The sequence below is a fragment of the Phocoena phocoena genome, chromosome 3 (genome assembly GCF_963924675.1).
Source record: "Phocoena phocoena chromosome 3, mPhoPho1.1, whole genome shotgun sequence".
Classification (NCBI taxonomy): domain Eukaryota; kingdom Metazoa; phylum Chordata; class Mammalia; order Artiodactyla; family Phocoenidae; genus Phocoena; species Phocoena phocoena.
The window spans coordinates 107,008,093-107,033,771 of NC_089221.1; the positions used below are offsets into that span (position 1 = coordinate 107,008,093).

The following is a 25,679-nucleotide window of genomic DNA, read 5'->3' on the forward strand; positions in this document are numbered from 1 at the left end:
CCAAAAACAGTATGGGTGAATACAACTGAAAATACAGCATAGCTGAACAATGGAAAGTGTACCAACACGGTTGGGAAACTGATGAAGATAAGCTTAGCTAGTCAGCCATATGCTGAATCCTGAACCCATATGAGAGCTTTCCCAAGAACTTTGGCTTTTTTCCTGAAATGATTTAAGGTGTCTATGAAGAGGTTTAAATTAAACAAGAACATTTCATAAGCAAATCAATATTTCAGAAAGATAATCCTTGTGTTTAATGTAGATAGACAATAAATAGTCCAGTGATAAATGATGAGAGCCTGAAGTAAGCTTTATGATGAGGGAGAGAACTCATATTCAAGAGATTCTAGAGGGAGAATTCAACAGGACTTTGCCACTAGATAAATATCTCAGACTTCTGGCTTGATTGAGAAGGGAGCTAATGGCAGTGCTATTAACAGGAAATGGGATACAGAGGGAAGAACACATTTTGAGGTTTGGTTGAGTTTGGGACATTTTGAACAAGACATGTTGAAGAGAAATAGGCAGAAATTCCAACTCTTCACCTAAAAATTTGAAACTCAGTAAAAAAAAGTAAGGGGTAAAGATGTATATTTGTGGTTTATCATCGACTCTGCAGATTGCTTTTGAAGTTGTAGCGATAAATGAGATTTCCAAAGAAGACACATAAATGAAAAGAACTGAATTTAAGGAGGGAACTCTGAGAATCACCACTATCCAAGGGAAAGTCAAAGGAAGAGAAGCCAGTACAGGAGACTGGGAGGAAGAATCAGGGAAGGTAAAAGCAAGAGTATGATGACGGGATAGCAAGGAAGAACTCTGTCAAAAAAGACGGAGCTTTAAGGGTGCCATGGGAGGGTAAAGAAAAAGAAGGACTGGAAAGTGTTTGGTAATTTGAAGAAGTGGAATACAGGGTTTTTTTGGTTTTTTTTTTTTAAAGGAAAGTAGATCTAAGCAAAACCATCTGACAGATTTCTGACTGCCAAACCACATAACCTCATATTTGTCAACCAACATTTACAACATTCACTGTAACTCTTACTCTAAGCAGAATATAATGAATAATTTGGTAAGTAGTGCTAAGTGTGATCTCAGATATCACTGAATTCTAAGAACATTGCCCTAGAGATTCTGTCAATTCCAATATTTACATGTCATACATAAAAGCAGTCCATGTAACAATTATGTTACAGAGAACTTAGAACAAATAAAATAAGAAATTTTGTTTAAAAAAAGTGCTCATAGAATATTTTCTTTCCATCCCATGCCAAGGAACCACATGTATTTGGCATATTCCATATAACTTTGCTTTTGGTATAGAAAAAAAGTAAATATTATTTCTCTTCTATGTACACTGAATTTTTATTAATATACTATTTGAAACTAGGAAAACTTATGGCTAAATTTTAAATACAATAAGTTGCTATTTCAAGCTTTTATAGGGACAACAGGCATTTTCAAAATGATAAAATAAGTTGTAATGGAAAAGTAATGTTTGCTTTACCTTTTTCAGATATTGAAAGGATAATGTATATCAATTGCACTCAGAATTTCACTGTATCTTTATAAAGAGCTTTATCAAAATATAATAATTGCACGGTAATATAGTCATCCACCTAAAGTACAAAATTCAACAATTTTTGGTATTTACAGGGTTGTACAACTGTCACTACAATTTAATTTTAGAGCAATTTCATTCCTGCCAAAGTAATTCCACCCCATTAGCAGTCACTCTCCCTACCTCCCTCTAAGCCCTAGGCAATAGCTAATCCATAACTAATAGATTTATGACTTATAACAGCTAACCTGTATCTATATATTTGCCTATTCTGGACATTTCATATAAAGGAACCATAAAATATAAGGTCTTTCATGACTGGCTTCTTTCACTTAGCATGATGTTTTCAAAGTTCAACCATGTTGCTGCAAATGTCAAAACTTCATTCCTTTAATTGCTGAATAATATTCTATTGTATGGATATACCACATTTTAGTTATCCATTCATCAGTTGATAGATATTTGAATTGTTTTCAATTTTTGGCTATTACGAGTAAAGCTGCTATGAACATTTGAGTACTACTTTTCTCTGGACATATGATTTCATCTCACATGGTATGCACAACTAGAAGTAAAATGGCTGAGTCATATGATAACTCTATATTTAACTTATTAAGGAACTGCCAAATTGTTTTCCAAAGCAGCTGTAATATTTAACATGCTCACTTGCAATGTATGAGGATTCCAATTTCTCCACATCCTGCCAACACTCATTATTACCTTTTCTATTTTAAGGATGTGAAGTGGTATCACATTATACTCTTGGTTTGCATTTCCCTAATGACTAATAACGTTGAGCACACTTTAACGTGCTTATTGATTGCTTTTATATGTCTTCTTTGGAGTAATATCTATTCAATTACTTTGCCAGTTTTTAATTAAGTTATTTGTCTTTTTAAAATTGAGTTGTAAGAGTTCTTTATGTATGTCCCATATCTGATACATGATTTGCATATAAATTTCCATATGAACCTTAGGATCAGATTGTCAATTTCTGCAAAAAAGCCAGTTGGGATTTTGACGGGGACTGTGTTGCATCTATACATCAATTTGAGGAGTACTGTCATCTTAATATTTAGTCTTCCAATCTGCAAACAGGATATCTTTCCTTTCATTTAGATCTTCTTTAACTCCTTTCAACAAGGTTTTATAGTTTTAAGTGTACAAGTCTTTCACTTCCTTTGTTAAATTTGTTCATAAGCATTTATTCTTTTAGTCCTATTGGATGTGGAATACTTTTCTTAGTTTCATTTTCAGAATGTTCACTGATAATGTATGGAAATACAATTAATTTTTATATGTTGATATTCTATAGCAGCAACCTTGCTGAACTGTTTACTGGGTCTAAATATAGCTTTTTAGAGGATATCTTCTCCACTTTAGTGGATACCTTACTCATTTTAGTTGATCCCTTATCCACTGAATGTGTGTCATCTGCAAATAGTTTTTCTTCCTTTCCAACCTGGATACTTTTTATTTCCTTTTCTTTCCTAACTGCCCTGGCTAGAACCTCTACCACAATGTTGAATAGAAGTTGTGAGAGTGAACATCTATTTTATTCCTGATCTTCAGGGAAGCACTGATTCTTTTGCCAGTTAGTATGATGTTAGCTATAGTTTTTTATATATGTCCTTTATCAGGTTGAGAATGTACCCTTCTATTCCTAATTTATTGATCATTTTTATCATGAAAGGGTGTCAGATTTTTTTCAAATACTTTTCCTGCATATATTGAGATGATCATATGGCTTTTGTCCTTTATTCTACTTATATGATACATTACATTACTTGATTTTCAGATGCTGAACCAACTTGCGTTCCTGGGATAAATCCTAATTGATAATGATGTATAATCATTTTTATATGTGGCTGGATTTAGTGTGCTCATGTTTTCTTGAAGATATTTGCATCTATGTCCATAAGAAATGTTAATGAAAATGCTATTAATTCTTCATAAAACTCAATTTTCTCTCTTTAAATCAAATAAATAGATTTAAATTCAGCATCTACCATTCATTCATGAACTCACTAAGTAATTGCTGATTAAAGTCCTTTGTCATATAACATGTATCAGCCATACATAATCTCTAACCATCATGAATTTATAATTTATTAAGTAGGTAAATTTAAAACAAGGCATGATATGATTGATTCCACCATATAAGATTAACAATATGCTACTTCAATTTAATTATGAGAAACAGGAAAAGTTCTTGGAGGACATAGTAGTTGATAAAAGACCCTAAAGAATGGGGCAGAATTTAAACAGGCAGAGAAGATGGGAAAAAGTATAAGCCAAAAACTATGGACGAGGAATGAAGACTTTCCCATGAGCTGCGGGTATTTATAAGGAGTAGAAGATACAACTAGAAGGTTAGAATGACATTCTCAGGAATCTTTTCTTGCTCTGTAGCAACGAGGAGCAACTGAATCACTAAGCAGGAGAAAGGGAATAAGAATATTACTTTTGGAGGACTTCCTTGGTGGTCCAGTGGTTAAGAATCTGTCTTCCAATGCAGGAGATGTGGGTTTGATTCCTGATTGGGGAACTAAGATCCTACATGCTGTGGGGCAACTAGCCTGCATACTGCAGCTACTGAGCCTGCGCACCACAACTAGAGAGCCTGTATGCCGCAACTAGAGAAGCCTGTGTGCCACAATGAAGAGCCCACATGCCACAACAAAGACCCAGCACAGCCAAAAAGAAAAAAAAAAAAAGGATTATTACTTTTGGCAATGCTTTGTGCCAGTGTTGATAAAGAAGAACAGTGCTAGGGTAAAAATGGGGTCAGAGGCAGATATGGTCTAAGCTCCAGTTAATGAGGGTGGGACTAGGAGAAGAAAGAATAAATGAAAGGGAGACCTTCAAGATGGCAGAGGAGTAAGACGTGGAGATCACCTTCCTCCCCACAAATATATCAGAAATACATCTACATGTGGAACAACTTCTACAGAACACCTACTGAATGCTGGCAGAAGACCTCAGACTTCCCAAAAGCCATGTGAATGACAAGGTCTTGGTGCCCCAGCCGGGTGTCAGGCCTGTGCCTCTGAGGTGGGAGAGCCGAGTTCAGGACTTTGGTCCAGCAGAGACCTCCCGGCTCCACATAATATCAAACGGCGAAAGCTCTCCCAGAGATCTCCATCTCAACACAAAGACCCAGCTCCACTCAACGACCAGCAAGCTTCAGTACTGGACACCCTATGCCAAACAACTAGTAAGACAGGAACACAACCCCACCCATTAGCAGACAGGCTGCCTAAAATCATAATAAAGTCACAGACACCCCAAAACACACCACCGTACACGGCCCTACCCACCCGAAAGACAAGATCCAGCCTCATCCACCAGAACACAGGCACTAGTCCCCTCCACCAGGAATCCTACACAACCCACTGAACCAACCATAGCCACCAAGGGCAGACAGCAAAAACAACGGGAACTACGAACTCATATAATCAGTGAGATGAGAATATAAAGGAAAGAGAAGAGAACATAAGAGAGGGTGTTAAAGATAGTTACAAAGGAGGTATATTCACTTGAAGGAAGAAAATCAAGAATAAAGAAAAAGTAAAAAGGTCACCAGAATTATTGAAAGGCTATTTAATTTTAATCAAGTCAAGTGTGGTAGGTAGAATAATAGCCCACCAATGACATCAGAGCCCCAATCCTGGAGACCTGTGAATATGTTAGTTTACATGACAAAGGGGAATTAAGACTATTAATTGATTGGTCCTGCAATGGGGAGAGGACTGTGGGTTATCTCGTCCTGGCTGCAACATAATCAAAGGTCCATTTGAACAGAAGAGGGTGGCAGAAATGTCAGATTCAGTGAGAGGTTTGAAGATGTCACACTGTTGAAGAGAATGGAGGCCACTAGCCAAGGTATGAGGTCAGCTTCCAGAAGCTGGAAAAGTCAAGACAATGGATTCCCCTCTAGGAACTCCAGAAGAAATGCAGTCCTGTCACCACCTTGATTTCAGCCCAGTGAGATCCATTTTAAACTTCTGATCTCCAGAATGTAAGATAATAAATCGTGTTGTTTTAAGCCACTGTGTTTATAGCAATATGTTACAGCAGCAATAGGAAACTAATACACCAAGGAATCATATTTAAGAAGAAACAGGGTAATCAAGAATAGCGAATGCTATGAGGGATTCAAGAGAATAAAGGTAATTTTATGAAAGGATAAGAAACAGGTGCTAAGGAACTTAAGATTGCTGGTACAAACTAAGCTTTTAGGCGACTGTAGTGAAGAAAGTCAGAAAAAAATGGTATAGTGAGATGTGACCAAAGAGATGGAGGAGAGAGCTTTTGTGTTAATGTGGTTTAGGATGGCCTTGATTGTAGGTAAAGAGTAAGAGTCAGGGGTTTCCCTGGTGGCGCAGTGGTTGAGAGTCCGCCTGCCGATGCAGGGGACACGGGTTCGTGCCCCAGTCCTGGAGGATCCCACATGCTGCGGAGTGGCTGGGCCGGTGAGCCATGGCCGCTGAGCCTGCGCGTCCAGAGCCTGTGCTCCGCAGTGGGAGAGGCCACAACGGTGAGAGGTCCGCGTACCGCAAAAAAAAAAAAAAAAAAAAAAAAAAAGGGTAAAGAGTTAGGAAAGAGAAGAGATGCAAGCTAGAAAATGAATTTATTAACGGCAAGAGTTAAAAGGAGTCTAGAAAGGTGATGGAATTAAGCATGGAGCTAGAACATTCTACTCTGGAAAGATGGGAAGACACTTCATCAAAGGCAGAGAAAATGGAAAATGAGGATGTAGTAATAAAGGGAATCTGAGGTTGAATAAATTCATGTCAAATAGCTTCAGTCTATAGAATAAAATAGATCACAGATGTTACAAAACTTTAATGTGCATAAGAATCACCTGGACAGCTTATTAATCATGCAGACTTTAACTTCTAGTCAGGATTTGTTGGTACTCCCCTTCTGCTCCAAACACGGAACAATGACAGATAATATACAAAAAAGACAAAAAAAAAGAGCCAGCTGGTTTCAAAATAGAAGATGAAAATTTCCTTGGACCAGAAATAGAATTGCTAACCTGTAACTACAGCTGAAACCAGGGGTTTGCTGGACTCCTTCCCCAGAAGCTGGCTGTGATGGGCAGGAGATCAGAATTATCCCTGATGACAATATGGTGTGATAAACACTAAAGCAGGAGTAGTGCAGGGTGACAAGGGAATGCAGAGGAGAAACGGGTCAGGAGAGACTTACACAGGAAAGTGACAGTTAAACTGAAACATAACAGGCAAATAGATCTAAAACAGGCTACAAAAATGAAACAGAGTATTGTTATCCAAGCAAAGAGAAGAGAGCACAAAGACAAGGCAACAAAGAGCACGACTTGAAGAACAAGTAAAAGTTAATGTGTCTGAATCACAGACTGCAGAGAAAGAAACAAGCCTAGAGATGTAAGCAGAGGATGACATGCAGAATCTCTGTCTCGAGAACAGGAGACTAAGGAGGGATATGACCAAAGCTTTGTTCTAGAAAAACCATCGTGGCTGCAATGTGGAAAAAAGATTGAGAAGAACAAGTAGGAGATAGGGAGACCTCAAAGAAAGCTGTCTCAATAATCCAGAAAAGAGACCATGGTGATAAAGGCAGAGTGAAGCGGATGGATTCAAAATATATTTAAGATGTGGAATCCATCCAAATTCTTGGTGATAAAATGGTTTTATCAGGAAAGAGAGGTATTAAGAGTGCTATCCAGATTTATGTCTTGGGCTAGAAAGTGGATAGTTGGGCCAATCACTGAGACAAGGGACTTGAGAAATGCTGGTAAAGGTACACACAGAGAGTTTGAGATAACTTGGGGGCATCCAAAGCATACATGTCTGGTACGCAGCTGCATACAAAGGTGGGAAGCTCGGGAGAGATCTGGGTTCCGTTTCTGGGAGCCAACTGCGTATAGATGTTGTTGTTGGGGTTTTTTTTTGGCGGGGGCGGTGGGCAGGAATGTCAGGTAACATAAGAAATGGGGAAAGTCCACCTAGTGAGCTGGCTGAAATTAGTTTCACTTGACTGGTAGGGATATTCTCTAGGTTACAATGGGTTCTAAAGTAAGTCAGAAGAAACAAAGAATGACTGTAGATAATCCCTAAGTGTGATGTGAAAGGAAGAAAAAGAGAGGGCAGTGGCTCAAGGGAAAGACGGAAAGGAAAGGGTATTTTTTTAGGATCATGGAAAACACCACAATCCACTGTACATCCAATGTATGGAGGATTAAAGCTTGTTATCTACTATGTAATATCAACATTTTTGTGTTATTTCAGGGTTTTACTATAGTATGATTATATATACCTTTTTTGTCCCTTTTCCTCTAGTTATCGGGAAGTATATTTAAAATACTCTGTGATAACATTAATAGGCAGTAAAGGAACCTTTTAAATTAAAAGGTTTTTTGTCCGCTTAGGCAAAATAATAGCATTTTCTTCTACGACTGTAGCAATGTAATGCATGGTTCCTTTTTGGCCTGAAATCAAGAGTGCATCTTTCTAAATACTAATTTGGAGTAACTCAGGCATGAAGTAATGGCAGCAAGAGGCAATTCTATCATAGTGTTTTTAAGACTGCAACAACAATTGGAGAGCTATTTGTATTTCAAAATACATGAAAATTTCTGATAACATAGTCAAACAATATGAGTTTAAATTTTTGGTCTGCATCCCCAAATGATATCTCTTGGGAAGTGTAGCTATTTACCAGCCATGGTTTTTCCTTTTCTTCCTATTTTTTCTTTTTTTTTTTTATTTACTCAGGGTGGCAATATTTTGTTACCTTTTGTTAGTCCAAGACAAATAAGACCAAATTATTTACAGGCTGCAAAATACTAAAGGCTTAAAAGGATGACACTGAGCTTCTGTAAAAGAATATTTCTAACAATTGAGTGATGAACTGTTTAAACCACGTCTTCTAAAATCTTTCTTTCTTCCAATTTTCTCTGCCCTCCATAATTATCTTAAAAATTTTAATATAGAAAAATTAAATTGAAAGGCTCTTTTAATGTCGAGTAAAACCTACAATTTTAACAACATAAAAGTCAGGAAATTCCAAAGTTAAATTCACTATAACCATTTGGACTTGGCAAAGATGCAAGCATTTAATATTTTCTGTTCCCATTTTTCCTTTTAAACATCAGTACATTAAGACATAATCATAAAACCCTTGGGATTTTTAAATGTATTTTTGGCATAATGTAGTAGGAATCTTAATTTAAGAAATCTTGATCTTTCATCAATAATTTGATGATGCATCAAGGCATTTATTTTGTACTTTCTAAATAAATGGCATTAAGTGAAAATGTGTCCTACCTTCCATTATAGAATTATTATATAAATATTCATTAGCCTCTGTGCTTTTCATACTTATCGCCATAAAAGGAAATAAATTCAACAAAAATGGTATGCCCAGTTACTAAGACACATACTATATGCAATTCTTATAAAAAAAGTTAATCTTCGAATTGTTACAGTTGTATTTTCCTGGGTTTGGCTGATTTCCTTATTCCCCTGATAGATTTCATTCATATACATCCAGTTTAAATTCAATATGTAACTGTGCATACACTGAACTGCACAGACATATCTGTGTTTGTGCACAGATTGGATTGTGTAGGTGTAAGTATGCAGGGGTCACTCCTAAGGCTCACTCAGCCTGTAGAGCACACAATCTGATTTGCTCAAGGAGGTGATGGAGTTGCATAAATCCAACAACTCATCCACTAGCATTCTGTGTCCAAGTGGCAAATTCAAAATGGCTGACTGGGAAAACTCACCAAGACTGATTGGACCTCACTGGGGTCACACTCTGGGCTGACAGAGCACAGACACATTTGCACAACATATTGAATGACTGCTTTACAGTACAAGAGAGAATTGTTGCTTATCCACAGGAAGTAATCTGGACAATTCTCAAGGACACTGAAGCACCTCAGGGGTCTTCACTGAGATTCTGAAAGACCTTCATGTTTGAAATTCACTTTTCTTTAAATTACTCACAGGATCTGTCTGATGACTTATGCAAAAGTTAAATGTTTGCCTGTAGACTTACAACTATAAGTCATGAAGTTGAAATGTTTTCAAATAAACTGAGAAAATATGTGGTAATGAGTATTTGAAACCGTAAGGGTGCAAGCAGAAAGTAACTTTTTATTTCTCCCACTGCCATTTTGCACATTTTCTTTTGACCAGTTCTTTCTTGATCCTAGGAAATTTCAGGCAGCTCCCTTAGGTTTTCCTACCCTTTTTAGATGAACAAAATGTCTGCTCAAATGCAACAAACCACATAGTTCTAATTTCTCATCCAGTTAAAGCTTTTCTTCTTCCCAGTTTGAGCCTGCGGAAGCTTAGAAGCCTTCAGCAGTGGAGATGTGGTTGTCTTTTTTCCTATTTTCCTATTCCTCCCTCCCAAGACAGCAGCTATTATGAGTTCTTTCAATGCTGTAGTGGGGAGGAGAGAGGACAGGTACTGGTAACAAAGATTTTACTTGGTTGGTGGAGATGTTATCTCACAGATTTTTCCTTCTCAGTCTCCTTTGCTGGTTCTTTCTCATCTCCTGGACCTCTAAGTGTTGAAATGTTCTAGGGCTCAGCCCTTGGACTCTTCTCTATCAAAATGCTCCCTTTATGATCTATCTATTCTCGTGGCTTTAAACATCAGCTACAAGCTGAAGACTCCCAAATTTATATTGTGAGCCTCAACCTTGCTCTGGACCTTAACCCATATATGCAACTACAAATGGCTACCTGAATGTCTAATAGGTGTCTCAAATTAACCATCTAAAGCTGAGGTCATGGTATCTACCCCCCCACCCAACTATGTACCCCCCACAGATGTTCTCCATCTCAGTTAATGGGAACTGTGTGACCTCCCTTCCGAAAACCTTGGAACTACTCAATTCTTTTGTTTCCCCAGCTCACAAGTGATCCTCAACAAATTCTGTTGGTTCAACCTTCAAAATACATGAAATTCAACCATTTCTCATCACGTTTACCAATAAACTCCTGGTCTAAGCTATCATCAAAACTCACACTACTGCAATAGCTTTTTAATTGCTCTCCCTGCATCCACATGTTCCCTTATCATCTTTTTAACCACCCAGCAGCCAGAGCAAATCTTTTTAAATGGAGGTCAGAATATTTCACTCCTCTGCTCAGAACTCTCCATTGACTCTCATTTTGAGAACTCAAACTGAAGTCCAAAGTACTTACCTGGGCCTGCAAAACCCCACAAAATCTGGCACCAGACTGCATCTCTAAACCTGTCACTTCCTAGTTACGGTCCTCCTTACCCCTGTGCTCCAGTCACACTGGCCTCTTCAACATTCTCTCCAACCCTCAGGCATGCCCCTGCTTCAGAGCCACTGCACTTGCTGGTCCCTGTCAGGCATCTACCTCCTCACACAGCCATGGTTTTCCCCTCACCTCCTTCACACCCTCATTCTCACCCAGCTTTGATTTTCTGATGGCTTTTTCACATCTGACAGACAGATTTTTACTTGTTTACTGTTTGTCCCTTGTTTTTACAATGTAACCTGCATGAGAGAAAGGATTTTTATCTGCTTGTTCACTACTCTTTCCCCAGGGTCTAGTAGCGTGCTAGGAACTCAATAAATATTTTTCTGAATGAATGATTCTGGCATCAGTGCCCTCTAGGCATGGTGGCTACAAAGCCTAATACTTTTACTGATATTTTGGGAAACCTCTCAATGCTGAGGTCTCTCACTTCTCACCGCTGAGCCCAGGGATACCTCCTCTATCTGACCACTTGTAAGTCTCTCATCAGCCCCAGTTTTCTGACAGTTTATCCCCAGGCTAGGATCACCCACCCTACAGGAATCCATGTGGCAAGAGCTCTTTTCAAGAACACCCAACCCATCTCCTTTCTGTGGGGTCCTCACTTGGGAGGCGGGAAATTCATGTATCTTTTGCCTTTCAAACTCTGGAAATGCAGAGCAGAGACTCTTCAGATCTGGGTTGGGCTCCACTTCTTTTGTTCCCCCTCCTACACTCTAGTTCATGGGCAACACTTTCCAAAAAAGATCCTCACTACCCTTCAACTTCTTTAAGGATTCTCTCTTTTTACACAGCCCAGAGGTGAGGGATGAACCAATGAAGGCAGAACAATCTTCCCCTTTCTTTTCTCCCTCATCTCACTCCATTGTTCACAAGTTATGCAAATGATAAAGACAGTAGTTACATATAATATAGCAATATTCCTAAAAGAAAAACACAATCAAATTTTAATTAAGTGTTTAAAGAGGAGCATGTCCTAGAATATATTTTACCATGAGATCCACATACTTTCTTGATTCCAGATAGAAATATTAATACCCGATTAACTAGTCACTACAAATAGAGTGTCCACACTAGTACACAGGATTTATATAAAATGCAACATCATACTTTTTGGAAAAAGAAACATCAACGTGAACAATCTTCTATCTTGAAGCTATAGGGAATATTTTTAATGTAAAATCAAGTTTCAAACAAATGCCAGAATGCTATACTTCCTGTTTTTGTTAGTTAACTATAAAAAATATTTTTTCTATCATATGGTAAATTAAGGGAAAAATATTCCATGTGGTAGGAAAAGTTATGATAATCTAATTGGTGATTATCTGTATTCTATAAGTTTGTTATGAAGAATTAATTTTCTAAGCCAACAACTAAACATTCACAATATGTATTTACTAAAGTATTAGATGAGAAATTTTTAGCAAACTTCAAATGTTTTCTATTACAAAATATCTTCAATGGCTTCCAATTTGTTGTGCTTAGAACCCAGCAAAACAAGAAAGGAACCTTTGATATTTTTTCCCAGCATTATTGAAAGCATTTTCTTATATGCCTTCATGTTAAAACAGAACCTATCTATGTATAAGCATATAGCAGTAGTTTTAGAAAAAGTTTGCTCATATTTTTGTTTGAAAATTTTTATTTTAAAAATAAAATACTAACTGCGGTAGCATACACATCCCTTCTTTTTGAGTGCTGCATTGATTCATAGACCACATACAGGTAGATGCTTAAGAGTAGAATGACCTGGAATGATGTTAATGATGTCAACAGAAATTTTCTTCTAATTTCAGGAATGACCAGGTTTCTAATTACAGTCTAGGTGACAGCAGAGAAGAATAGAAAAAGAGCAATACTATAAGAAAGGGTGGGAAGAAGAGGAGACAACAATTGGAGATAAGAAAGATAGACCTAGAAAGAAGGATAACAGAGCTAAATTTTTTATGATCTTATTAGCAGCCCATTCCTTTCCTTTTGGAACTCTCTGGCAAACATAATGGTGACCCTGAGTTTCAGTTTGGAGAACACATTTTCAGAAGTAAAACAGCTTTGTGATAATAATAACAATAACTATAATGATGATAATAATAAATCTTACAATGTCATTTCTAAAATTCTAGTCATTAAAAATCACATCTCCATACCAACTGCTATATCCTTGAATCACTTATATTACTTTTTACTTAATATATTTCTATATGCATACTCATTTAAAAAATTTAAATAAGAGGATTTTTAGGGCACTGAAAATAGTCTTTATGATACTGTAATGATGGATACATGTCAGTTTTCATTTGTCCAAATCCAATGTGCAATACCAAGAGTGAACCCTAAGGTAAACTATAGGCTTTCGGTGATTATGATGCATCCATATACATTCATCAATGTAACAAAGGTACCACTCTGGTGGGGGATGTTGAAAATGGGGGAGGCTCTCCAGTGCTGAGTCAAGGACTATAGGAGAAATCTCTATACTTTCTTCTCAATTTTGCTATGAGCCTAAAACCGCTCTAAAAAATAAAGTCTCTACAAAAAATTTTAATTTGAACTTTGTTATAATGAGTAATACTTTCAGGAATAGCATTCATAAACACATAGTTCTGATGTATTAGTTATGTCTTTTTCCTTAAGACATTTTAATGGATTATAACTATTAAAATAAAATTTGTTTGTCCATGACCCACCTAAAATCATCTAACCAGTCACTAAGAAAATAGCTATAAAATTAGGTAAAGGGAAGACAATTTGAAATAGGGCAAGAATAGTGATAACCATGATAATCAAGAACAGAGGTTGGCAAACTGCAGCCTATTGCCTGTCTTTGTAATGAAAGTTTTGTTAAAACACAGCCACACTCATTCATTTATGTATTTAATGTCTATGGCTGATTTTGCATTAGGGTGGTAGAGTTGCATATCAGCAATAAAAGGTGACTTCCATCTCCAAAAATATTTATTATCTGGCCCTTTACAGAAAAAGTTTGTCAACCCGTGATCTAGAAGGACTCTGTACTCAAGAGTGCCTTGAGTTTACTTTAATTTAAAGAAATGAAACTGGAAATCATAAGCATTTGGGGGAGGTTTATGAGACAATGAAAGTTCCTGAGGTCACTTGGGAAACCACTCTCAAAAAGAAGGCCCACTCCCTGTAACAGAAGATTGGAAAACGAAGGTCAACACAAAGTTTTAAGTTAAACTGAAATGTTAAAGGATGTATCACTTTTTTTATCTTCTCTTTTCATTTTTTATTAACTAGCAAATAGTACTGATTTTGCTGGATAAGAAAGTCCTCACCATAATCCCTAATACATATAAGAACAAAATGAAAAGCTGTTTACTTCTATGTGATATGAACTCTTATGATATTCTATCACAAATTAGAGAAGGGAAATTTTGATTTATAGTCACATACTCCTGGTAGCATTTCCAAGAATTTGGAAGTTGAAACCTAAAGCTGAAAAATATGTTTATGCTTCAGATTAGCATCAGCTACAGCTAGTTAAATCAAGCTGTACTAAATTTAGTATGATGGTGTACAGCTGTTAGTAAACATTGTCCAAATTGTCTTCTGCCAATCACCAGAATTCAGCCACGCTAGACTGTACAAACCCGCAACTTTGCCCTGCATTTGTCCTATGTGCACTGCTGCTGGACTGACACAAAAATATACCTCAGACAGCTTTCATAGTTAAACTGAAAAAGACGTGTTAACATGTGAACTATGAAACCACCGTCCATCAGGAAAACCAAAGCTTACACAGAAAACACAGTAACTCATATAATATCCATATGATGACACTGAAAGAAACTTGCACATACTATAACTAAATTTATTCATTTGTTTGTTTATTTTAAATTCTGTGTCCTTGAAATAAGAGCTGCTTAAAATAGTTGTCTTCTGGAAGTAAGTAAAACAACAGGTACTTGGAGAAACAATTTACTTGACCTTTTGACCAATACAGCAGGGGACTATAGTTAAAATTTTCAAAATCATTTATATTATCCTTAAATATAATTAATTGTACTAAAATCTAGCAAAGGCAGAGTATAGATGAGAAACACTTTACACTGAAATATGAAAGGATTATATTTAATAAAAAGAGAGATTCCTAATTTGGGACTATGAAAGAAACACAGCTTAAGCATTATCACAGCTTTGTTTATTTATATCTTGACTAAAATGGAAGCTCTAAAATTAATTAGCAGCTCCTAAAAATTTTCACCAGTCCTTCATACATTTTTCCATGCCTAGGTGGTGAATGTAGTATACACAAGGTCAGTAACTGACAACACTTGTAAAAAATGCAGTCATGGATCAAGGTATTATATTTCAAATTTTGTTACATTTTTACCTGACCTCACAGGACATTTCTTTAGAGTAGACTAATTTCCTTCAGGCACTGAGCCATGGTAATTTGTGAGATAGCTTTTCTTTCCCTCCCTCTCTCTCTCTCTCTCTCTCTCTCTCTTTCTCTCTCTCTCTCTCTCTCTTTCAGTAGAAGCTAAATTTACATATTGAGCATATTATAAAACCAGCATTTTATTTTGTTTATTTTGGCCTGCATTATTGCCTTTACATTTCTACTATAAAACAGCAATGACTTAGTAAAATGAATAAATGAGGGAGTATATTTGAGTTTATATCTTTTTTTTCTAATGTCAAAGTTCAAAATGTTCACCTGATCCTTTCATTCCAGGGTAGAATAGATTTTTCTATCACTAACACACACCTACTTTTGCATCTCTGAGAACGGTTTTTTGCAGGCTCTCAATTTTTCCAGTGATCTTCAGCAGAAAGTGAACTGCAAGAATCATGTAAATTACTTTACCATGCTTTTTTTCATATTTTTTTAAAAAGGGATTTAAATATACAATGGCACTGGGGAAACACTGGTTCTACCATTTGGGAAAATTTCCCTGAATCCACTAAAATACAATTTCCTGACCATTGTGTTATGCTAAATAAATAAAAGTCCCCTGGGTCTCAAATATCCATTTCTGTAATTTGGGTGAAACTGGGGCTAGAGTAGTAAAAACAGGGTGAGACGTCAGGAATTAATGGATAATCTTAAATCCCCAGTTCCACGTTCCTTCATCATGATGATGGGTTTGAGTCCATTTCATTGTTTGTTAATACTTTGGTCAGAGTAGGCAAATATATGCTCCAGTAGGTCAATTTTGTTTTGTTTTGTTTAAGATTAAAAGAGTTTATTTATAGGAAACTGTACTACAAGTAATAACTGAAACGTTATATTAGAACTCTTTTACAATTATTTTTTTAAGATCTCAAATCACATGGTTTATTGAATCTTTTATAATTAAATTGTCTATGCTATATATCCTTGCCATCTTTAACAAAGACCTAAAAAAGGCCAAATGCTTTCTTTATCTTATATAATACTCATAAAAACCTTATATAGAAAAGACCATTATTATCTCTACTGTAAAGATAAAGGCATTAATTTGCTTGAGATCACACAGTCCCCACATGCTGCTGAAGCACAGACCCTGACATTTGGGCCCCAAATCTTGTACTATTTGCTCCTATGCTCTCTTCTCTCTCCATATTTATTTCCTGAATTGTACTTGAAACTTAAATTGTCATTTCTCTCTACAATTTTCCTCTTGTTCTTGGAATGAAAACTTTAAAAAATAAATTTCTTGTAAAAGAAAGTTAAATTGTAAAGCAATTATACTCCAATAAAGATGTTAAAAAAATCACATTAAAAAAAAGTTAAAATGTGACCTGAATATTTCTAATTTTGATTCAAAACCTAGATCACAAGCTAAAGAATATCTTTTTGTTAAATAATTTTCTTTTGGAATATGTATTTTTCACAGACTTCATGTCTGCAATGATGATGCTACCCATAATGCCGTAAATAAAGAACTCTTTCTCCTTCAGGCTTTCGTGGAAAACTATGTGTGCAACTTTCCATGAAAACCATTTCATTTAGGTTTAAATTAAGGGAGAGATGTCACTTCAGTAACTCAGTATGAAATATTGCTGTGAGTTGCCTAAGACTGCCAAAGTAGTGCCCAAGTTACTTAATAGATGCATTTTAATAGCAGAAGTCATTTGTGGGAAGAAGCTGAAAGAGTTTAGACTGGCAACTTCTGATAAATACCCTAGAAAGTGATATGTGCTGATTTTGCCTCAAATGTCAGCCCCAGGCTGCTGTTTGGCTGCTCCTCTGGACTTCCTATCATTCTTGCCTGCTGGCCTCACTTTCTTGGATGTGACATTTCCATTCATGAGACACATGGGGGGCTTCTAAAGTCAAAATTGAAAACCCCACTGCTAACCTGGCCCATATGCCCTTCCCAAATGGTTATGAAAGCATAAATGCTTCAGATTTCCATTTTAGATTTTAACTCTTAATATATATGCAAAAAATTTCTAAGCCACTCAAGGCTCTGCCTCCCAAGATAAATGCATCATGAAAAGCAGATTCCTTAGTGCAAAGAACTTTTACTATCAATTCATTTGATTACAAGTCACTGTCTACCTTCTATGGGGGGGGCGGGGAGAAAGAGAGAGAGAGATGAAAACACAGGGAACTTGCTGGATGTCATTTTTGCTTAGCACACACAGGAAGCAATGGCAAGTTGAGCCAGGCTTTGATTCTCAGAGCTAGTAGTTCCATTTAAATAAAGTTTCCATTATTGTCCCTGTGTTATAAAATTAATAACTTTGTTTCCAGGGGAGAGGGTATGGGGAACTGGGATGAAGGAGGCTGGGGACTAAGATCAGGTTAACTTAGGAAGATGAGCTTTAGCAATCTTTGCCAGTATGCTGGCCTTGCCCAGAATTTAATCCTGTTCTCAAGGAGGCTTTTGGGCTATTATAGGCTCCATCCCTTCTATTAATATACCTTAAAAATGAGACTGAATATTGAAGGCTGTTGCCAGGAAAATGCTATGCTTCAGATGAGGTGATGCTTCAAAAGCCAAGATACGGAAACAACCCAAGTGTCCATCAACATACAATGGATAAAGCAGATATAATGGAATATTACTCAGCCATAAAAAATGAAAATTTACCATTCGCAACAACATGGATGGAAATAGAGAGAATTATGTTTTCTGAAATTAGTCAGAGAAAGACAAATATTGTGTGTTATCACTTATATGTTGAATCTAAAAAATAAAACAAATGAATGTATATGCAAAACAGAAGCAGACTCACAGATATAGAAAACAAACCAGTGAATATCAGTGGAGAGAGGGAAAGTGGGAGGGGCAAGATAGGTGTATGGTACACAAACTACTATGTATAAAATAGATAAGCAACAAGGATATATTGTAGAGCACAGGGAAATATAGCCATTATTTTGCAATAACTTTAAGTGGAGTATAACCTATAAAAATATTGAATCACTATGCTGTATACCTGAAACTAATTTAATATTCTAAGTGAAGTATATACCTCAATTAAAAAAAAAAGAGTAGGTAATGCTTAATGCTTTGGGAAAATATAAATAAATTGTAACATGTGCAAAACAAAAACTAACAAGATATGGAAATGTTTGCAGTATCTTTGCTTCTCCTGTATGATTTCTTAATCTGTATCATGAGCTCACAGCCTCAAGGAAAAGACCTAAGGAGTAATTTAGAAGATGGGAGTCTAGCCCTGTGAGCCAGAGTGGGCTCATTGATCGCTCAGCAGATGCTTCTCTGAAAGGCAGCACACAGGCCTGGGATGAGGGGGGAGGCACCCTAACTGCAGAGTGTCAGGCTCTTTGTTCCCCAATCAGGCATCAAACAACAGTAGGTGGAAACAAGGCTCAGCATGCTAAGCCTTGTGACCTAAGCTGCCTACACAGACATCAATCCTAGTGGAAATGTGAATGAGTCACCCTTTGGGAAATGAAGGGATCAAAAAGAGAGGTAGATATCCCTCCGGAAAATCAGCGTATGTGTGTCTGCAAGTATACTGACCACTACTCACAACAGGAAGAACCAGAAAACGATGCCCATCAGTGAGAAAGTGGATAAACACACTAAGATAAAGCCACATAATGGAATATTATATCCTATTCTAAAGAATGAACTAGAACAACATGCAACTATATAGATGAACCATTTCATTATAATAAAAGCTCCACACAGATCAAAATCTTTTTGTAAAATTTTAAAAACTGAAATAATAATTAACAATAATAAGTGAAATATCTATAGGTGTAATACAACCATCTAAAAAAAGCCAGAAAAATGTAGAATCCAGATACAAAGTGTGGTTGAGGGAGCACCATGATCGATACAGGTTATTATCCTGGCCCTGGCTTTTATTTTTGGTAGTTTCATGGGTGCTTATTACATTATGTAAAGCAACTAAAAAAAGCAGGCTATGACACCCAAACATTGAGAGGACCCTTGGACACAGGGTCTGAAATGACACTGACACCTGAAGATGGCATCATGGTCCCACATTAGTATGAGGATACAGAAGAGCCAGGCAATGAATGAAGCTCTGGACCAGGTTCAGGTCACAGTGGGTCCACTGGGTGCACGGACCCAGCCAGTATTCACTTCCCAAGACCTCAAATGTCTAATTAGTCGGAACACACCTATTAGTTGGCACAACTGGCACAGACAGCACTTGGCCTATAGGGCAAGAGCTATTATAGTGAGGAAGGCCAAGTGGAAGCCTCTGAAATTGCTCCACACTTTTAGATAGGGAATCAAAGAAAAAAAGAAAGCAGGGTTTGTGTGGAATAATAATGAGATTATGCCATGAAACAAATACTGTGATGAATAAAATTCTGTGCAACTGAGAGAGAGAGGGAGCATAGATATGTAGGTAGATGTGTGTATATGTGTGTGTAGAGAGAAAAGAAATCCTGAAATAGACAAGTGCAATCACCATAAAGTAGAGCTAGATTGACCTGTTTCCTACTTTAAAAGTCCTAACCTACCTATTTGCAAAGGAGCAGCCTGTGTTTTGACTCCTACATCAGCTGTGATTTCACTGGGCCATGAAGCTCATTTGCAGTTGATGACCAGGATTTTTGCTGCTTTTTGTTTAAAGATGATTTAAGAACATGTTTCTTCACAATACAACTACCACATACACCCTTTAAAATAATACTTATATTTTTGCCAAAAGCAAATTATAATCAGCTTCATTGTATTAACATCCTGATCTCTTCCTCTTTTACTATTAATTTCTCTAGACCTCTGCTATTGACTCCCTTCTGTGAATAAAGACAGAATTAGTTCGGTTCCACTTTTCCCTACTGTTGTTCTCCTTCCCCTGCAATTTCAATTCTAAAGTCATAAAGAATGGATTATTTTAGGACAGTGGTACATAATAAACTTTCATTTTAATAAATAGAAAATATAACAAAATCTCCACAGCCAGTACCAGGATCACCAAAATGGGTCTAACTCTGGCCTTGCTGGATTGCAGGGCATGACCACAGAATGCAATGAGCAAACAGGTACCCCTGTTGCTTCTGCTGTCTCCATGAGTTTCCCCCTGTAAATACAGTCCATGAGTTGGAGTGTGTGCTGCCCGGTCACCCACCTTTGCTTGCTCAACAGAGCTTGCTGAGAGTGAAAGCTCTGGAATGAATCTAGCAGGTTGGACCCCTGGCTCCATGGTTTCCTAGCCATTAAACCTTGCAAAAGTCACTCAGACTCTCTGTGCCTCAGTCTCTTCTTCTGTAAAGTGGGTTAATAATAGTAACCAACCTCACAGCACTGTATTATGATTTAATAAGAAAACCCATGTAAAGTGGTTTAAGTATAGTCGAGAATAAATTAAGTGCTCCATAAATATTAGCTTTTATTAATATGTTATTTTGGCACAAATTACCTGCAGGCAGACTCAGACAAAAAATTACTAATAATGCACAATAAAAAGTGTTGTGATAGAGGAATACCTTATTTGTTATGAGAGCAGAAAGTAGATTTGAGTTTAACAGCGTGGGCTTTCTTATTTAAGGGAGAGGGGATTTATGTTTTAACTACAGTGTTGCAAATTTCTTAAGAAGATTTAAAAGCTAGTTCTGTGTTTTTTAAATTAATGACCTAAAACGTTTTCCAATGTTTACAGTCCCCTTACTTGAATCTCAATTTTTAATATGTAGTTTTCTTTGGGAGAAATAGTCAATCAATTTATTTATTATTTATTTTAAAGTTAATACACTTTTGGTAATATGAGTAAAAGTAAGTACCTTTCAGTTTAGCACAGACGTTTATTTTCCACGGTTTATCAGAGTTGGAACAGCAGCTAACGATACTGTGCCAACAACTTTCATAAGTTTCATGAGCATAAATAAATACATTTGTTGTCACAAATCCCAAACAACTAAATACTGTGGCAATGGAGCAAAGCTGAAGACCCTTCAGAATAAATTGCAAACAACTATTTGACATGTAAAGGGCCACAGAAGGGAAACTTTCCACTACAGTGATGCTATTTTCCTGCCTTCCTTTTAAGCCAGGAAAGAATAACTAGCTCAAGGAATGTCAGAGAAGGTATAGTCTGGGAGGAGGGATCATGTAAGGACATCTGGTACCTACTTGTGCTTTATCCAAGTGGACTGAAATTCAAAATAACATATTTTATTATAAAAAAGAAAATTGTGGACAGTCTTCTGATACACCATTTCACATTATATTGATATATTCTGCTTTTCTTCTTCATTTAAATTAAACAGACATTTAGATGAATGAATCTTTGAAAAGAGTAAATAACTGAAACAACTTTCTTTCTGGATGTGAATAAATAGTTTATTCCACCAAAGAATAATTTTGCCCACTGTATGACAGAATTAGGAAAAGGTTTTGTAGGCAATCTGGCCCAGGAGAAATAAGATATGACTTTTGTAGACATGAGAGGTTTTATTGAATCTGGGATACTAACTTAGTGATGGGGGAAAATAACTGATTCTTTTACAGACAAACAGAGAGAGAGAAACATATATTCCTTTCTGCTTTGGACTCAGATTAACTGCTCGGACAGTAGCCTATAACTGAACGTGAGAAAAAAGAATCCACCCGACTAATGATGTGAAACAAAACAGGCCTCAATGATAGATACAGAGTCACAGGTTTCAAACATTAAATTAAGAGATGAATGCTCCTTCACCATTTTTTTTTCATTTTAGTATAAACTATATATGTTCAAACTTCCAGCAGAACAAGTCTTTTAGGATAAGATTTTAGTTAAGAAGATATCCCAATGAACAGGCAGAAGATAGTTCTTCCTTTTAAATAGAGAGTGAAGGTCCCTGACCTCAAAAGCATTTCCTGCAGGTGACCAAAGAGGGACAATGACACAAAAATCTAAAAATGCTAAACTGCACTTAATGTTCGTGCTCTTGGTCTTTGAATTGCAACCAAAGTAAAATAAGATTATTAAGAAAGTGAAAAAAAAAGTCAGATGAAGGAAAAATTCCCATCATGAAGATCACTGGCCTCTTTCCAAAAACAATTTCAACTCTGGCCCCATATTTTCTTTTCTTTTGAACATTCAACCCAAGTAAAAGAACTTAACTTATTATCTAGCCTGTTCCCAATGAATCAATATAGCTTATGATATATCAGGAACTGTTTCAGGCTCTTTGATATAACATGAACCAAGACAGAGTTTTTGTCCTCAACGATCTTACTCAAGTGTTGAAGTGAGATGGTCAATAAACAAATACACATACAAAAAAATCAATAACACAAATTTTCAAAGTTATTAACGTGACTTGGCAGTTTCTTGTTAATGCTACCACCACTCCCCTAATGACATATTCAAAGCTCTAGAGTTACCTTTCTTATTTCTGAACAGATCTAGTAACTTACAGACTGAAAAAGATTTCTTTGGAGAATTTCATTGCCATATGAACAGAAATATAAAATGTGCTATAATAGAAATAGGGAGGGCATCATTTGAAACTAAATCTTTTAGTACTTCTATATTTCACATTCATTGTAATCCACATAAAAAATTAAAATCTTACCTTTGACAGTTGGTCAAAAGTAATTGCTATCATATTTTTATTTAGAACAAACAGTAGCTTTAAACTTATGGCAACACTTTTGCATTGATACTACATAAACTATATGTAAACTGACTATAATTCAAAACCTGTAACTGAGTGTAGCAACAGTTTATAGTCTTTTCAGATATATTATGCCACCAATTACACTAAATAATTTTATGTAAGGAAACACCACTTGATCTTTTACATAAAGAGACACTATAACCCAAAGAAAATTGATAATACTTTTAAGACCTATTCAAATAAATATGACTTAGACACAAAGTAAAGGCTTCATAAAATCCTTAGCTTTCAAATTCTAATCACCACTTCTTCCAATCATACTATTCCCCACCAATCCCAAACATTAAATCACATAATTTTTTCTCGGCTTTGGTTAAATGGATTTGGCTGCCTGGGCAGGAAATAAGGAAAGAGACGACTGGATTCAGGGCTCCAGGTGGCGCCTACATTACATCAATAGCCCCCTTTCCTAAAGAACATAGACAAGTGCGAATAGAGTGGCACTGACTTTCGCCAAACTGTGTCTTGGTTCTATATGTTGTTTTTATGAAACGTGCTGTAGAAAAGGCTCATTCCATTTCAACTAAGAAGTAATACATTGTTGGATGATTAATGGAAATGTCACAACCACTCTCATCAATCGGCGGCTGTGCCTTCTCACGTATAATCAAACACTCTCCTTGTTCCTAGGAACTAGTCTGTACCCAATTTTAATGTTTGATATAATTTCATAAGTGAAATAGAAAACTATTTCATTAAGGAAAAAATATAAATGGCTGGATTACTCCGACTCTTACTAAAACAAACTGAGATAACAAATGTAAAATGATCATTGGCTCTTTTTCCAAATCAAACCCATTAATTGCACAAACTAATACAAAACTACTCTAAGGTTATTCCTTCACTTTCATATTAAAATAAATAATTACAATTGTGATTAAATCCTTCAAAACTCAAAATGAAGTCATGTTTTTCTTGGATTCAGAGTCAACAATTAGACATGTCCCTCAAAATAGAGACCCTTACCTTCACATTTCTGAGTAGTTTCACTCTGCTTGTGACCAGCAGGACATTTGCATTCAAAAGAGCCCACTGTATTGATGCAGTTTCCTCCCTGGCATATCCCAGGAATAGCCTGGCATTCGTCAACGTCTGTAAGAAGAAAGTATTTTCAATATAGATATCATTGATTTTCAGAATATCTATGTCTATTTGTACATACATATTTCTTGAATGCACAGAAGATATTCGCTTGTTCGCAAGAGAATGAGGTGTGAGGAGTCAGGATCCTTTTGCATGCATGCATTTTAACTTACATAAATCGTATATGTTAAAGATCTCATTTTGTTTCTTGATTTTTTCTTTTAGAATTTTGTTTCTACAAACCATCCATATTGTTATGTGGGCTACCAATCCCTTGCTTTGATTTGCTGCAGAACACTTAGTGTGTTTACTCTCCCGGTGATGGGCACTCAGCATCCTCCAACTTCTCACCACCTCAGGTGAACAAACAGATAATATGACTAGACGTACACCTATTAAAGTAATTTAATTCATAGTTTAAAATCTTTGCCCAAAGAAAACTTCAGGTCTAGTGGCTTTGCTGTTAAATTCCTTCAAATATTTAAGAAAGAAACAATACCAGTTGTACACAAATTCATACAGAAAAGAGAAGACACTGCCCAACCCATTTTATTGCGCTGGCATCACCCTGAAACCAAAGCCAGACAAAAACATCATAAGAAGGAAAACGAGGGGCGGAGGGGAAGATGGCGGAAGAGTAAGACGCGGAGATCACCTTCCTCCCCACAGATACACCAGAAATACATCTACTCGTGGAGCAACTCCTACAGAACACCTACTGAATGCTGGCAGAAGACCTCAGACCTCCCAAAAGGCAAGAAACTCCCCACGTACCTGGGTAAGGCAAAAGAAAAAACAGAGACAAAAGAATAGGGACGGCACCTGCACTAGTGGGAGGGAGCTGTGAAGGAGGAACGGTTTCCACACGCTAGGAAGACCCTTCGCGGGCGGAGACTGCGGGTGGCAGAGTGGGAAGCTTTGGAGCTGCGGAGGAGAGCACAGCAACAGGGGTATGGAGGGGAAAGCGGGGAGATTCCCGCACAGAGAATCAGGGCCGACCGGCACTCACCAGCCCTAAGAGGCTTGTCTGCTCACCCGCCGGGGCGGGCGGGGCTGCGAGCTGAGGCTCGGGCTTTGGTCGGAGCGCCGGGACAGGACTGGGGTTGGCGGCGTGAACACAGCCTGAAGGGGTTAGTGCACCACGGCTAGCCGGGAGGGAGTCTGGGAAAAGGTCTGGAGCTGCCGAAGAGGCAAGAGACTTTTTCTTCCCTCTTTGTTTCCTGGTGCGCGAGGAGAGGAGTTTAAGAGCGCTGCTTAAAGGAACTCCAGAGACAGGCGCGAGCCGCGGCTAAAAACGCGGACCCGAGACGGGGAGCCGCGGCTAAAAGCGCGAACCCCAGAGACGGGCGCGAGCCACGGCTAAAAGCGCAAACCCCAGAGACGGGAGCGAGCCGCGGCTAAAATGGCGGACCCCAGAGACGGGTGCGAGCCGCAGCTAAACGCGCGGACTCCACAGACGGGCGCGAGCCTCGGCTAAAAGCGCAGGCCCCAGAGACGGGGCTAAGGCTGCTGCTGCCACCCCAAAGGGGCCTGTGTGCGAGCACAGGTCACTATCCACACCCCTCTTCCGGGGAGCCTGTGCAGCCCGCCACTGCCAGGTTCCCAGGATCCAGGGACAACTTCCTGGGGCAAACGCACGACGGGCCTCAGGCGGGTGCAACGTCACGCCAGC

At 37.4% G+C, this 25,679-nt stretch overlaps 1 protein-coding gene across 1 annotated transcript in view; it reads right to left on the reverse strand.

Annotated features, from left to right (window-relative positions):
• Window positions 1-25,679, reverse strand: part of FBN2 (fibrillin 2) — a 231,510-nt gene that overhangs the window by 122,924 nt on the left and 82,907 nt on the right. The window contains exon 7 of the mRNA XM_065873429.1: window positions 23,891-24,016. Within this exon, the coding sequence (XP_065729501.1) occupies window positions 23,891-24,016 (126 nt within the window). The remainder of the gene's footprint in view (window positions 1-23,890; window positions 24,017-25,679) is intronic.